General features: G+C 49.2%; 2 protein-coding genes across 2 annotated transcripts in view; both read left to right on the top strand.

Annotated features, from left to right (window-relative positions):
- Positions 1–545, top strand: part of LOC308171762 (phosphatase and actin regulator 1-like) — a gene marked incomplete at both ends in the record, with an annotated part of 31,914 nt that extends 31,369 nt beyond the window's left edge. Inside the window, one exon of the mRNA XM_080546639.1 lies at positions 469–545. Coding sequence (XP_080402765.1) covers positions 469–545 — 77 coding nt within the window. The remainder of the gene's footprint in view (positions 1–468) is intronic.
- A 5,812-nt stretch (positions 546–6,357) lies between these two features.
- LOC308172155 (PH domain leucine-rich repeat-containing protein phosphatase 1-like) overlaps positions 6,358–16,000 on the top strand; it is a gene marked incomplete at its 5' end in the record, with an annotated part of 44,527 nt that continues 34,884 nt past the window's right edge. Inside the window, one exon of the mRNA XM_080547066.1 lies at positions 6,358–8,227. Coding sequence (XP_080403192.1) covers positions 6,358–8,227 — 1,870 coding nt within the window. The remainder of the gene's footprint in view (positions 8,228–16,000) is intronic.

Genomic DNA, 16,000 nt, shown 5'->3' with positions numbered 1-16,000 from the left:
TATGAGCAGAACCGCGGTTTCTTTTTCCCCCCTTTTTGTTGTTGTTGCTCCGTCTCTCAGACCGGAGGGAGGGAGAGACGGGAAGGGCGAGGGAGGGAGTGAGTGAGGGAGTGAGTGAGGGAGTGAGTGAGGGAGTGAGTGAGTGAGTGAGTGAGTGAGGGAGGGAGTGAGGGAGAGTGAGTGAGGGAGTGAGTGAGGGAGTGAGTGAGTGAGTGAGTGAGGGAGTGAGTGAGTGAGTGAGTGAGTGAGTGAGTGAGGGAGGGAGGGAGGGAGGGAGGGAGGGAGGGAGGGAGGGAGTGGAATCTGTGTTTGAGGGAGTGAACAGACCGAATCATTTGTGACCTTAAGATGTGTAAATGATGCATGAAGCGTTCTAAAGCAGTGAGACTAAAGGAGTGTTTGTTTGGGAGTCAACCCCTCTTTGTTTCCCCACCTCACCCTGGCGTTCTGTTGGTCCCCCACAGGCAGCCATACGGAAGGAACTCAACGACTTCAAGAGCAACGAGATGGAAGTGCACGAGTCGAGTCGCCATTTAACCAGGTAAAGAGCATCTGCATAAGGTTTGACTGTATAACTTTGTACGTAAACATGCATGAATCTATGCCTGGAATAGATTGAACAACCATGTAAATACTTGCACCATACATCATTCAAGAACACAGTCAAACTCAGTCCATTCCAGCCAGGTTTGACCTTTGGGATATATACTGTGTGTATATATATATATATATATATACATATGTATAATTTGTTTTTTTGTCCTGTAGGTTTCACCGACCGTAGACCATCACTGTCTAGAGGAACGCCAGACTGGTGTCATTCCTTCACTGAGAACCATAAGTGCTGGACAGTAAAATGGTGCCCGTTTCTACAATAAGGCCATGTCTTCTGAAATGCCTTTTCAATACCCCTGCAACTGAGTCGGTACTCCTACCCCAGAGATATAGACAGTCACTGCTTTAGTAGCACAGCTCTCTCTCTCTCTCTCTCTCTCTCTCTCTCTCTCTCTCTCTCTCTCTCTCTCTCTCTCTCTCTCTCTCTCTCTCTCTCTCTCTCTCTCTCTCTCTCTCTCTCTCTCTCTCTCTCTCTCTCTCTCTCTCTCTCTCTCTCTCTCTCTCTCTCTCACACACACACACAGAAAGAGAGAGAGTCTTCTCACCACTATTTATAGCCAGGTCTACCCACTCTCCCCTGCGCTGAGCTCTCAGGTAGGCGCTCAGTGTTCTGCGGGATGGGGCCGGGGCTGGTTTTGACTGGACACCTGCCATCTCCATTGACTGCCACGATACCTGCCGTCCCCTCTTCATTACTGAGCCTCATCACGGATGGGCTTAACGAACCTGCTGGACACCTACTCCCCGAGACCCTCCCTGCCCATGATGTCGCCTGTAACCCCCCCCCCATGACCCACAGACCGAGGGAGGAGATGGACATCACCATGTGGGGAGAGAGAGAGAGCGAAAGTGAGAGAGAATCCATGTTCTGGACTTCGCCATGACATGTTCTGATGAGCTCCGGGCTGTGTCGGCTGGAGCTCCATATGCAGTGGTCAGGCAACGGCTGTGAAAATGATTCAGAGGAACAAGAGTGTGGGAGCGGTTCAGCGCCCCCCTCTCCCCCCCCCCCCCCCCCCGCTCTCTTCTTAGATCATAGCGCCCTCTGGGGTTCACCCTGTATCATTACCACAAAATCCCAACTTGATTTACTCCAAACCCCCCCCCCCCACACACACACACACACGAAATACCGACAATGTTGATATCTGTTGCTAACTGTGAATTTTAAGAGCACAGACAATGTTTGTGCTCTCTCAAATTGTACATTGTGTTTATACAGAGGTAGGGGAGTAAGATTTTAACGCTTCAGTACCGTCCATTTCATGTAGAGATCTTCAAAGGTGGACTTTAAAAAAAGAAAAAATGCAGCTCAGCTGAGCTGGCAGATATGCACTGTGTATGTGTAGGGATAAACAGCTTTTTATATCATTTCTATTTGCGTTTTTTGTTTGTTTTTAAAAGTGACACTTTCGTTTAACTGCTGGTGATGTGGCTTAGGGGCGGTCACAGCATTCTGGATGGACCCTTCAATGAAGAGTTGGATTCGCTATCCAGGGATACCCATTTGTCAATACTGTTATTTATTTTTGAATGAAGCATTTTTCTCTTGTTTGCGGTCCTATGGTCAATGCACTCTGCTAACATAAGTGCAATGCACTTTCTTTCTGTCGCTCAGTCGTTTTTCTTCCACTTTATACTTTAGAACAAGCAATATTCTTTCTGTCAATAGGAAAACGTTGATGAAAACCACAACACTTTTCTTTTCTTAATGTAGATACATGAATCTGTTTTTGTTACGTTTCTTTTTTTACTCTGCTTGTAAATGGTTCTTTCAGTATTTGTTTTGCTTAAGGGAAGGCTATTGTGTGGAAGGCATAACCTTCATTTTTCTTTATCAAGCCCTCCTGGAAGTCTTTAGATCTTCAACAGTTTTTGCTTGATGCTTGATGTTTTCAGTCAACATTAGCGATCATCATTAGCTTCAAAAATAACGTCAAACAAGAGAATGCAACCACCATTGATATGAAAAGTTAAGTAACAGTCATAAAGTGTGTTTGTTGGTTGTTCTGGGTAGGGATATTTCATCACTGAAATGGCTTTACATATGGACAGTAGGTATGGGATTGGAATCACAATGGCCACAATTTAGGATTTTATGATTCTTTTTTTTAAATGGTACTGCATTAATCTTTTGAAGTTGCAATGTGAAACCATCGTATTTCATATGATGTAGATTTATAAATGGTTAATGGTCGCTGGCCAACATGTATCGGCATAGGTTAATCCATCAAGAAAAAGACATGCACTCTTATTTTGAAGGTCTCTAGAAGCATGGACTAGATGCCCCCAATGAAACTTGGAAATACTGGAATTATGCACTTTTTGCTTAAGTTGAACATAATATTAGATACTAGCACTTTCTTGCCACTTATTGCTTAATATTACACAGGTTGTTGTAATTCATTTTAACCCAGTTTGATTTCCAAATGTCATTGGGGGCACCTTTAAGCCTATACAAGCCTCTTCCAGAGATGAGCTAATGTTTCATGCTTGAACCAGCTTCCTTATGATTCCAGCATCATGCCAATCACATTCTTTTTTTTTTTCTTTTTTTTTAAAGTTTAGGGTATTGTGCAGGTTATTTAAATCATTGATCCAAGACTGTGAGTATCCCAATGACAATTCCCTGTCAATTTGATTCAGTTTACAAACCACTTGAAGGCACAGTCTGTTATTGAGAACTGGGCTGCCCGGGACGGTACAGTGAATAACACAGAAAACATTGGGTTGTGCTTTAGTAAGGAGCCAGGGAGAAAGTTTAATTACATGGCAGCCCTCAGAGTTGTAGTTTTATGGCGAGAATTATAGGGTTGTAGCATGAGGTTACCTGTAGTATGCTGTTTATCTGTCCAGATCAGAGAGGAGGTTTAACAACAAATTCCGTATCATTTCACCGTAAAACAACTTTTTTTTTTAAACTTTTTTTTTTACTGAAGCACAACACCATGTTTTACCACATTGTTTACCCTGTGATAGTGGGCCAACCAAATTGCAATTCGGGGTAGCTGCTTTAAGCCTCAGTCCAACATGAGGATGTTGTCATTTTGTTGGAATCAAGGAATATGAATTCAGCAATAAACTAGTACACATGTAGGTGGAGAGAATCAAAGAGTTTGAAAGCAAGCTTTTCCCCCTACTTTGTAAAGTTCTAGATTACTTTCCATGACCATGTATAAGGATCTCTGTCTCTATTAAACTCCATTGTATATTTGCAGTCTGTGTACTATCATTTATTAGACAAAATATGTTTTCTCAAACCATGGCAATAATACCACTGTATGGTTGCCCAGGAATTGTAGCTAACATTGTTAACCCTTTAAAGGGAGACTTCTGCTGCCTTACTACTTTGGCTTTTTCACCCATCCCTGTGTGTGTGTGTGTGTGTGTGTGTGTGTGTGTGTGTGTGTGTGTGAGAGAGAGTGTGTGCACGCAAATGTTGTTGCTCTGACACTGTCTGTGCCACAATTCATAACAACCGTCTTATTCATGTTTGGAGCGTCACATTGGCCGCAACCCAAAGTACAGCTTTTTACTGTCCGTTTCCCCTTTTATGAGCAATAGGACAGCACGAGTAGTGCTACTTCATATCTCAGCAGCCGTTGATTGAAAGTCCCAAGACAAGATGTTTTCTGTGAATACATTGCAACGAGTCTTTGACTGTACTTATTGGCATATAGTTACCCCCTTCATGTTTCCTATGGATTAAAGTTGGTGCACCCTTGTATCCAATGCCGTCAAAGGGAATTGAGACCTGGAATGTGCCCCTTCAAAATCAATCCGACTCTCACTCATCCAAGATTGGGGACGTTTTTTTGATTTTCATATAGATTTAATTTGTATGGTAACGTTTCATCCAATTAAAACTCTTCACCGATTACACCGCCCTTCATCTGGGTGTGGTGGTGGCGGCCCCGGACACGATATTGACAATGTTGTCTTTTTCATACTTCCATACTTTCATATTAGTCCGAAATGTCTGTAAAGTCTACTTCAAGGTCCCTTGTTGCCAGCATAACTCCAGTACAAAAATGTATTATAACAATGATGTACATAACTGAGTCTCCAATAGCCTACCCTCTTGTCATGGTTTCAATTGCACAGGTGGACACTGCATGCAACGGGTAGACTTATTTGTTTGTCAAAGAAATCTTATTAAAAGGATTTTTCCAGCAAGTACATGTCATTGTTGTCAATTCATTTTCACTATGTGCCAATCAAGTTTCATTTTTACACAGTCACAATATCCACGAAAGATGAGAAGATGGAAGCAGTTGAAAGGCCGTTTAAACAGTTTTTTTTTGTGCCTTTGGAGATACATTTTTATTTTATTTCATTGCACCTTTATGTATATAGCAAGTCCAATTGAGGTTGAAAGACCTCTTTCACAAGGGGGACCTGCTGAAATATGTATTTATGTATTCATTTATTTATTCATTTCAGCTATATCTTGATAACCTGCCTTCAGAGTAAATTGATGCGTTTAGGGGTGTTCCATCCAAAGGTTTCGTCCACACTCATAATACTTTAAAGAGGGCATCGTCATCTAAGGAGAAGCGCCACTAGGTGGCGTAAGACAACAATGTAACGGAACAGCACAGAAAATCGGTCAGTCGGCGTGGCCTTGTGAAATGGCGTCCTGATGAGATGGTGCTCAAGTTATTTGCCTCGTCACCACTAGTCCAAGGGGACTCTAATGTAACATTCCGAAGCTAACTTATGCAAATACAAGTTGTAAAACAATGAATGAGCAAAGAAATTGGCAAAAAAAGTAGTATAAATAGAAGGCTATAAAAAGCATATGTAATTAAATAATATTGCATTTGAAACAATACAAATGTGTGTCTTCTATGGTCCTAATCAGTATTACTGTTCACGTTAGATAATCAGCGTATGCTTTCAACTGACAATATCATTTCCACGTCAGCTTGTAATATAAAAAATAAAACCCATGAATTTTCCATTTGACATATCAAATCAACTAATGTGGCCCTGCGTGTTTCCCTGGTAGGTAAAGCGTGGTGTTGGGGATGCTTAGGGGTGTGTGGGTTCAATTCCGCGTGGGACCATAATAGAAAATAATGCTAAATAGCATATTCATTAGGGGCGGAAACTTCAGCTCCATGCACATACATAGAAATCTTGCAAACCGTATAGAACTCAACGAAATTAAAAGGCAAGTTGTATTTCTAACAGTTCATTTACACATTGTTGAACCTTGCCCCCCCTCTGTCGGATGTTAATAGCACTCCTTTTCGGGAAATGTAGTTTTTAGTTCCATAGTACCACGTAAAAGGACTCGTCGTAAAAAATCAATTTCCCACAAGGCGTCACACGTTGTTGTGGAGCGCCCCATCTTGTGTCACCTCATGAATATATATATCGCTCAGTATTTGGATACATAGTATTCTGGTCTCAATGAGACAGGCAGCTGCGTCTCCGCCCTAGTAGCGCTCTCTCTTTTAGCGGATTTCCTTGATTTCCAAAAATGTTTTTGGGAATGGGAACGGCGTAGGAACGGAGATTCCAAGTGGAACAAGAAAGAAAAAAGCAAAAGAAGTGGATCCGATGAGTCGCAGCGGCACAAGTCCACCGCCCAAACCCAGGCGGGGACATTTACCGTATTGTGTTCGTATAAATAATAATCGCGCTTTTTTAATGTAGCGGGTTAGATGTTAGATGTTCAACCGAGTACGCACCGCACTGTGATCTAGGGGTTACCTTTCATTTGGTCCTTGGAAGATGGAAAGTGCGCGGCGATCTGTCGTGGTGGAGGATGATGGACCGGCGGGTGGAAGAAGTGCGACTTCTAAGTTGAAGAAGCAGAAGCCCGGCGGACTGTCTCTGTCTGTCGCCCGGGAGGGGACACTGGCACCGGACGGTGGTGGACATTTGGATTTGGCACTTGCCTCTCCGGTGGATGTCCGGAACGGGAATAATGCATTGCATAATGCAATAAAGCATGGGAATAACCTGTCTCGGGGGGCTACGGTGGTGGTGGGGGGGTCTGGGAGCGCTGCGAAGGAAAGTCTCGACGGGGGGACCGGGGTGACCCATGGCCGGTCCAGCTCCAACCCGCTCCTGTTGAGACGGAGACGGCTGAAGAGGAACCTCTCCTCCGCTGCGACCACCACCACCGAGATGAACCCCCCGGCCCTCCTCTCTCCTTCCTCTGCGTCTTTGCATTTGCACACCCGGAGTCTGGACAGGAAGACGTTGCTCCGGCGCCGGCAGAACATGCAACTGCAGCCCGAGGACCGGGAGTGGGTGCGAGGGGATCTGCACCGGGGCTCCGTGCATATGCACGTCCACACGGACAGACTCACGGTGCATGCATCACAGTATCCCAGGCCGGTGCTGTGCACGGTGGACACCACCGCCGGCGAGATGGCGCTCCGTCTGAGCAAGAGCAAACTCTGCAGTGGTACTAATAAGTCTGGCTCTGGCTCTGTGTTGCGCGTCTTTTGCAGAGATCACCTAAAGACGGATCAAAACGGCAACTGTCATGTGAATATCAAGTATGCGTACGATGATGATCAGGAGTGCAAGCTGGAGGAAAATGGGAGTAGTGTCAATAAATGCAACCATATTAATATGGGCCCCCTGGGACCTGGGACGGAATTCCGAGGCGGCCTAGTGACAGCCCAGCCCGGTGACAGTGACAGGTTGAGGTTACCCCTCACGGAGGAGAACCAGGCCGACGAGAGGCAAACGCAACAGGGATCGGATGCAATGCAACTTTTTACTCCGGACTCACAAGAGTCACAAGACAATATTATAATAACCCGCTCGTTGTCGGATTTAAATTCGATTTCCAACCTGGATCTGGACTCAGAACATAATAATATCAACAGGCTGAACGGGACAGTGGAGGACAGTTATAATGGGCTCAATAACTCGGGTTCGGACGTGGAGAGCCTCAGCCAGTCCGATGACCTCAGCTCCTCCGGGGGGGCCTCCGGGGCCAGGAGGCTCAGTGCGCACCGGCACCGGGACTCCCTCAGCGACGACATGATCCTGGGGACAGACGCGTCTGTCCTGAGTCCCACGGAGGGCCACGACCACGACACCTACGGCAGCTCCTCCTCGGACGAGCTGGAGTCCCTCGACTGTCCCACCACAAGCATCGACCCCCACCCCGTTCCCAAACACGTCCCCAACGGCGTCTCCAACGCTGTCTCTGGTGCCCACTACAAGCGTCGCAACAGTGGGCATTTAATAAACGAGGTGACAGACGATCCGGGGGGGCCAGGCACCACCACGAACAGACGACTCGAACCTCTCAGTCTGGGCGGTCTGTGTCTGCCACCCAGTAGGAGCGCAGGTTCCTTGTCCTCCAGGGCCTGTTGTTCGACAGGTGACACACCCGACACTCAGGACACTCATGACAACTGCCAAGGTGCTCCGAGAGACCTGGAGGGAGACCTGTGTGACTCCAGTCCCACACTTTACGTCCAGCTGCACGGCGAGGCCGTCAGGAGACTCGGCCCAGACGAGAGGCCTCTCCAGATCCAGAATGACTTTCTCTTCAAACTTGGATTTAAGGACCCTTGGCGTGTGCAAGAGGAAGGGATGAACACCGAGATTGGCTCTCTGCTGCGCTTTTACGCAGGTAGGCCTAAACGTCACTAGTTGAATTACTTTCCATGATGAGAGGATGATGGTTTTATTTTTATGGTTATAACACCAACAGACTTTGGTTGACATGTTTTCATTGGGCAAACTGAAGAGGGCCCTCTGCTTTAAGCATGACCTTTCAAGCATGAGTCAGTATGAGTGCTTTATCCCTATACGCGCAATTAACTTTGTGGGGCTTGAAAGTGCGTTGGTATTTGGGGATTTGGATAAGAGGCCTACGGATATTTGACAGATGTCCTGCTATGATGTTTTGGAAACTGGTGTTGTAACTGTTGCTGTCGCTGTCTTCTACCATTCGCCCCTGGTATCACATTCACACTGCATTGTAATAACACTGCAGTGTGACAGCTCATGCCATGGCGAAAACATACCCAACACTTTTTTTCCCCCATTTGCATACTTGTCAAGCCACTTCTTCACCAGTGCATTTGTTTTGTTTTCAGTTGTGGTTAGATTGATCTAGGCCCGGTGCACTTAAGTTCACACCTGTACAATGGGCCTATTCTGCAGTATAACGCAAAGTCTGACAGGTCCAATCATGCCCTGAAGTCGGAATAGAGCAGTCCCACACCCACGTCCACTTCCGCTCGTCATTAGCTGTCAACTCTGACCTTTGCCAGGAACAGTAGGTCAGGTGAGTGTGAGTGTAGCAGACCCGGCTCCCAGGCATGTGACTAAAGGATAGACAAGTTTTGGCAAGGTAGCCTAATTGTGAACGACAGGAAATACTTAAGCTCACCCAACTGTTACAAAGGCTATCTGTCGTGTACGGGCACGCAGGCCAGGCCTCGCTCTCTTATACTGTGTGTGCGCTGGCATGGGTAGGACGAGGACGGGTGCGGTTGGAGGTTGACTTGGGCAAAGTTGGGCCAACGAGGAGGGACATCATTTAGATTTTGAGCTTTTTTTTTTCTCTCTCTCCATCCCTCCCTCCTCCCCCCCGACCATCTTTTGTCCAGCCGTGGCAGCACACTGGGCTCCCATGGACACGCATGACATCGCCACAAAGCCAATGGCTGCTGCAACTTATGGCCCCCCCCTCCTCCCTGCCCTGACACAGACCTTGTTCCGGCTTTTCGCCCCATTATCATCCAAATGAAAAGCGTACCCCCCCCCCCCCTGCTGAATGTTTGTGTGGGTGGATGGAAGAGGGGATCGGGGGGGGGGGGGGGGTGATTAGGGTTAGGGCTGAGAGGATGGAAGGGGGACAAGAAGTTTAGGGAAGGTTAGAAGGAGGTTAGGGTTAGTGTTGGAGGGGCTTGAGATGCTGGAAGAGGACGAGGTGGGGGCGGGAGGTTGTTGTCACCCCCCCCGGTCACTGTTGGTTGTGATTTGGGTGTGCGGGAGCCGGGAGGGAGGGGAGTATATATACCCCCCCCCAGTTATGTAGAGGGTGAGTCACCTCTGGTCATTGAGATGCAGCGCAGACGCCCCCCGCCCCCCCCTCTCCGTTGGCACCCGCCACCCCGGCTGTCACACGGCCAGCGAACCCGGACTGCCTGCCAAGCCCGGTTCTGCCTGCCCCCAGTCCCAGCGCCAGGAAGCTCTCTTTCTATTTGATTCATTCAGCTCCTCACCGCCACCGCCGCCGCTGCCGACATTGACAACTGAGGTGGTGTGTTATTATCACAACGGGAGGGGGGGGGGGAGGTGAGGATGGGCGGGGGGGGGGGGCTTCTGGCGGCGAGGGATAAGCGATGATAAGCCAGAAACACAAATTGGGTCTGTTTCAATCGACCGAGCGTCAATACGAACAGACACACACTTGTAGAGGGGAGCCGCGTGGATGTGTCGGACTGCGCCCATGCCTTCTGAATGGCCTGATGACTGTAGATATCAGGATTTGGCCCCTGTCTGTCTGTGTCTGTCTGTCTGGCTGTCTGTTTGTCTGGCTGTCTGTCTAGTTGTCTGTCTGGCTGTCTGTCTGGCTATCTGTCTGTCTGTCTGTCTGTCTGCATGTCTGGCTGTCTGTCTGGCTGTCTATCTGTCTGTCTGGCTGTCTGTCTGCGTGTCTGGCTGTCTGGCTGTCTGTCTATCTGTGTGTCTGTCTGTCTGTCTGCCTGTGTGTCTGGCTGTCTGATCAGTGCTCTCCTGAGTCTCGCCCCCGGGGGGGGGGGGGGAGAGGCGAAGGTCTTTGAACGTGAAGGTGAGGCTGTTCGTTTCGGGAGCGCCCCGCAGTGCAGGGAGAGTAGAAAGAAAAAAACCAGCCCCCCCACCACCCCTCCCCTTTCTCTCTTTCTCTTTCTCTCTCTCTGTCTCTCTCTCTCTGTCTCTCCTGAACGTGTGTCCTGAGAGGGTTATTGTTCTAGAGGTCAACGCTCGGTGTGAAAGTGAAAACAGCCCACATGTCGGTGGCGGCGGTGGTCCTATTCACCTTCACGGTCACATGGCTCCACCGGGCCCTTTTGTTGCCTGTTGAATGGGCAGGGGGCTGGAGAAGGCGCTGGAACCCGTTCATACAGATGGTTCTATAGGACAGACTGGGTGAGCGGGGGGAGTGGCTGTGTGTGTGTGTGTGTGTGTGTGTGTGTGTGCACCTCTGTGTGTGTGTGTACACCTCTGTGTGTGTGTGTACTGTACCTTTGTAATGTGTGTGTCTATGTGTGTGTATACACACACAGTGGGTGTGTTAGTGTGTGTGCGCCTGTGCGTTTAATTCCTGCGATGGAACAGTGGTTGTGTACTGTGTGTGTACTGTGTGTGTGTACTGTGTGTGTGTGTGTGTACGTGTGTGTGTGTGTCATCCCTGCGATGGAACAGGGCTTCCAACAGCCTGCAGCCGTGCAGCGTGGCGTGGACAGTCGGCTGAGTGGAGCCAGGAGCAGCAGTGGTGACAGTAGAGACAGTAGTGACGGTAGAGACAGTAGAGACATTATGACAGTAGTGACAGCAGTGACAGCAGTGACAGGCAGCAAAGTCCCACAGTAGCTAGTAGCTCCACGACAGCCAAAGCCACCACTCCCCCACCCCACCCCTCTCTCTCTCTCTCCGGGGCCTGTCCCACGTGAGCCGGCTTAACTCGGGTCACCTGAGCTCCGTCTCCGGTCGACTCACAGCCCTCGCCGACTCTGACTCTGACCCTGGACCCGGGTTCCGTCCTAATAGGCTCACTCCCTCGTCACTACGACCTTGTCTCCTCGCCGTTCCTCTCCTTTGCCGGATTCCGCTCGGATATGAAGGTGGAGTAGGGAATAGTGGGAAGCCTTGGGGGGCGGGGGGGGGGGGGAGTGCAGATGAAGGAAGGAAGGAAGGAAAGGAAGGAGGTAGAGGAGGGGCCACGTCGGCGGACTGTTGGGACTCGCCGCCTCCTTGCCTGTGGACGACGCGGCACGTCTGACACACTCACTCTGACACACTCGCTCTGACACACTCGCTCTGACACACTCACTCTGGGCTCGGAGAGGACAGGGAAGCGCACTGAGACATGCACAGGCAGGCACGCACACGCCTCCCCCCCCCCACACACACACACTCCCACGCACATATACACACATAATATTCAGTCACTCACTCACTCACTCTCTCTCTCTCTCTCTCTCTCTCACACACACACAAGCACACACATGGGAGTCGAAGAAAAGAGCAGATACCCTTATGTCCCGCGCTGCCCTCTCTCCCTCCCCCCTCTCTCTCTCCCCTCTCCCTCCCCCCTCCCCCCCTCCCCCCCTCGTGTGGCTGAGGCATGTCAGGAATGTACGCTGGCTCCTCTAGAATGTCAGGCACGTCTGTTGGGGAGGAAGTGGAAGGGGGAGGCCAAGGGGGGAGGCGGGGGAGGCAGGGGTTACGGCGGTGGGAGATACCGTACCGCCACATGTTTCAGCTGACTTTGATTGACAGTTGTGCTCAGATAGTGGAGATGGTGAGATGGAGGAGGGAGGGAGGGAGCATCAGCTGACGCTGTCCCCGGGCACAGCTGCCACTTACTGTAGAGGCGGCTACCACACTGAAGGCCTTTGTGTGTGTGTGTGTGTGTGTGTGTGTGTGTGTCTGTGTGTCTGTATGTGTCTGAGTGACTGTTTTGTGTGCGCGCGTGCGTACGTGCGCGTCAGAAAAAGAGAGAGAGAGAGAGAGGCCTCTGTAACAGGAAGTCATGTCAGCTATGCTATCTAATCTCTTGAGTGATACATTAATGGGCCTGGTCGACCTGTCGTCACGATCGCCACATTTTTTTTAGACAGTGGCCCAAAACTCAGTGAACTCAGTGTCTGTTTATGAATGTACATATCATAAACGGCCCTGAACGATACGTAGGTAGGTAGCGAACGAGATAAGACACAATATCAACAGGACTGTTAGCGAGAGTTAGTGTGAGTGAGTTTTCCCTGAAATACCCAATACAGAATATTAACACCCGGAAAAAAAAGGGTGGGTACATCATCGGAAGAGAGGAGAAAGAGAAGGAAGGTTCTAGAGGGGCTGTTAGCGTAGGATCCTAGCCTAGCCTCGACCCCGGCGGGGCCAGACAGACAGACAGACCCTTTCTGGTGGAGGAGCGGTCAGGTCACGCTCCTAGTGGAGCGCACCTCACCCTCCTCTTGTGACCAGAGCTATCACCCAGGGCCCTGCCGGAGAGATGAGATAGCACACACACACACGCACACACACACACACACACACACACACGTGTCAGTCCGCCCAGATCAAAGGGCCTCTGTGCTCTTTCACAAGCTGACGAGTCAGTCCTTCAACGCTGCCCCCCCCCCTCCCTCTCCTACACACACACACACACACACACGCACACGCACACATCCAGCAGCTTTGCTTTTATGACATGCCAGCAACAGTAAACTTTGGGCCTAGCCAGACTACTCTCTCTGGTACCGGGCTCGAGTACTAGCAGTAAATAATCAATATTTACACATTAACCATTCAAAGAGGGTTAACGACATGTGATCAGTACCTCACTTACAAAGCCTTTAAACAATTGGACACAAAGCCTTTAACCGTTTCCAGAGCCTGGAAGTTGTTGTATCAGAGCTTTAGAGGCCTCAGAGATAATAAACCCCCGAGTCACTGAAACTCAAAGCGAATGTAAACGACAATAGAGCTGTGTGTGTGTTTGCATGGCCACAGTGAGTCAGGGCCAGGCTGTGGTTAGCTGGTTGCTATGGGGGGGTTGAAGCGCTCTCGGTGGGTCCAAAGAGATGGTAGCGTTTGTTTTTTGTTTTTTTTCCCATGCCCGGCCCCGCTTCGTGCCCCCAACCACAGAGCTGTGAAGAGAGAGATCTCCTCCAGGCCTCTGAACCCAACCTCGGGGACTTTCCCAGAGACCCAGCCTCAGAGACCCGGCCTCGGTCGGCACCACTAATGAAGCTGCTTCTCTCCCCCTCCCACCCTCCCACCCTCCCTCCCTCCCACCCGGTCTGTTCCCCCGACTAACACACGAATAGGAATGTTTTGTGTGTAGGGATGTTTTGTCGTTCCTAGTGTGTGTTTTGTATGTGTGTGTGTGTGTGTGTATATATATGTAAATGGAATGCACTTATATAGTGCCTTATTCTAAATATATAGGCGTGTGTGTGTGTGTGTGTGTGTGTGTGTGTGTGCGCGTGTGTGTGTGTGTGTGTGTGCGTGTGTGTGTATATGTAAATGGATACACTTATATAGTGCCTTATGCTTATTCCAAATATATAGGTGTGTGTGTGTGTGTGCGTGTGTGTGTATATGTAAATGGATACACTTATATAGTGCCTTATTCCAAATATATAGGTGTGTGTGTGTGTGTGTGTGTGTGTGTGTGTGTGTCTATCTATCTATCTATCTGTGTGTGTGTAAACAGCAGCAGACTGAATCCCCTGAACACACCGGCGCAGGCCCTCCCCAGGGGCAGAGCAGCCAGACGGCTGTACCAAACCCAAGGCCTGGTGCTGAATAATTCACTTTCATTAGCCTCCCTCCTTAGCTTAGCAAACACTCCCAATCCAGGCCAAGTTGTTCGATTCGTCTTCACACGGCCACGGCCACCGTCTCATGTTTAACAAACTTTTTTTACTCTCACTAGCTGGATTTATTGCCCTCTCAGGCTCCAAGCGCTGAGGTTTATTCCAAACAAGCACTTACAGCATGTTTACAAGTTCATTGCTCTGTCATTTTTTTGTTCCAATATCGGCGTTTAAGCAAGAAAACCACTGCCCGTGCAAAAAAAAAACACAAAACAACTCAAAAGCTATTGGCTTTTCCTTGTTGACTTTCAGTCCTAACTGTTGCAGTGTGTGTTTTCAGAGAGCACCGGCGACGACAGTTAAAGGGAAAGAGTCCGGTCGGAATTATTTATTTATTTATTATCTAGTAGCGAGTGAATCTCTGGGTTATGTTTTTTTTTCCGGTGCGATATCGATTTTACACGTGTTCTAAGCGTCACGCGTCACCGACGTGCACTTCGCCGTGACGGCGGCGCAACACGCGAAGGCTTCGCTCATGCAGAACTGATGACTCGGGAGATATGGAACACAATGCTCCGACTGAAGGCCCCCGCCGTGTGCAATACATGATTTAGTGAGGCCTGTTATATGCCTGTTCATAAAAGGGCACCTTTAATTTAAATGTTTTACTCTTTCTTTTATGAAAGACTACTCAGTCAAAACGGAGTCGACATGCCTGCCCTCCTCCATCACATTTCCATACGCACACGCTCGCAGAACAAGATAATAATGGCTGGGGAGGGGGATGACTTCAGTCCATAACAGAAGGTACTGTTAGAGTCATTTGCATACATGACCACAACATGAATGCACCTTTTTAGTTTTTTCTGTACTCGATACAGTATCTATCCACCTCCCACATGTAAATAAGTGATCAATGGATTAACTTTTATTTCACAATCCAAAAACAGAACACGTGGATATATAATACCCTGGATTGACGGTCATTGAGGATATGACAGTATTCGTTCCCGTGTGACGTGGCCGCTGTTACGTGTGAGCTGCGTGCGTCGGGCCCTGGGCGGTGTCCTCTCGGCGGTGACGTCTGGGCGGTGACGCGGGGACTTTAAACACTGCAGGGTTTTAAAGGCTTAATGGAGCTCCCAGGCTTCTGCAGCGGCCGCCACGGCAACCGCTAAGCACATCCACGTCCTGTCTCTGTCTGTCTGTCTGTCTGTCTGTCTGTCTGTCTGTCTGCCTGTCTCTGTCTGCCTGTCTGTCTGTCTCTGTCTGCCTGTCTGCCTGTCTGCCTGTCTGTCTGTCTCTCTGTCTGTCTCTGTCTGCCTGTCTCTGTCTGCCTGTCTGCCTGTCTGTCTGTCTGCCTGTCTCTCTGTCTGTCTCTGTCTGCCTGTCTCTGTCTGCCTGTCTGTCTGTCTGTCTGTCTGCCTGTCTCTGTCTGCCTGTCTGTCTGTCTGTCTGTCTGTCTGTCTGTCTCTGTCTGCCTGTCTGTCTGTCTGTCTGTCTGTCTCTGTCTGCCTGTCTGTCTGTCTGTCTCTGTCTGCCTGTCTGTCTGTCTGCCTGTCTGTCTCTGTCTGCCTGTCTGTCTGTCTGCCTGTCTCTGTCTGTCTGCCTGTCTGTCTGCCTGTCTGCCTGTCTGTCTGCCTGTCTGTCTGACTGTCTGTCTGTCTGCCTGTCTATGTCTGCCTGTCTGTCTGTGTGTCTGTCTGCCTGTCTGTCTGTGTCTGTCTCTGTCTCTGTCTGTGTCTGTCTGTGTCTGTCTCTGTCTGCCTGTCTGTCTGCCTGCCTGTCTGCCTGTCTGTCTGTCTGTCTGTCTGTCTCTGTCTGCCTGTGTCTGTCTCTGCCTGCCTGTCTGTCTGTCTGCCTGT

This window comes from Nansenia antarctica (genome assembly GCF_963989245.1).
Source record: "Nansenia antarctica genome assembly, chromosome: 16".
Classification (NCBI taxonomy): domain Eukaryota; kingdom Metazoa; phylum Chordata; class Actinopteri; order Argentiniformes; family Microstomatidae; genus Nansenia; species Nansenia antarctica.
This window is presented reverse-complemented; position numbering and strand designations above follow the sequence as displayed.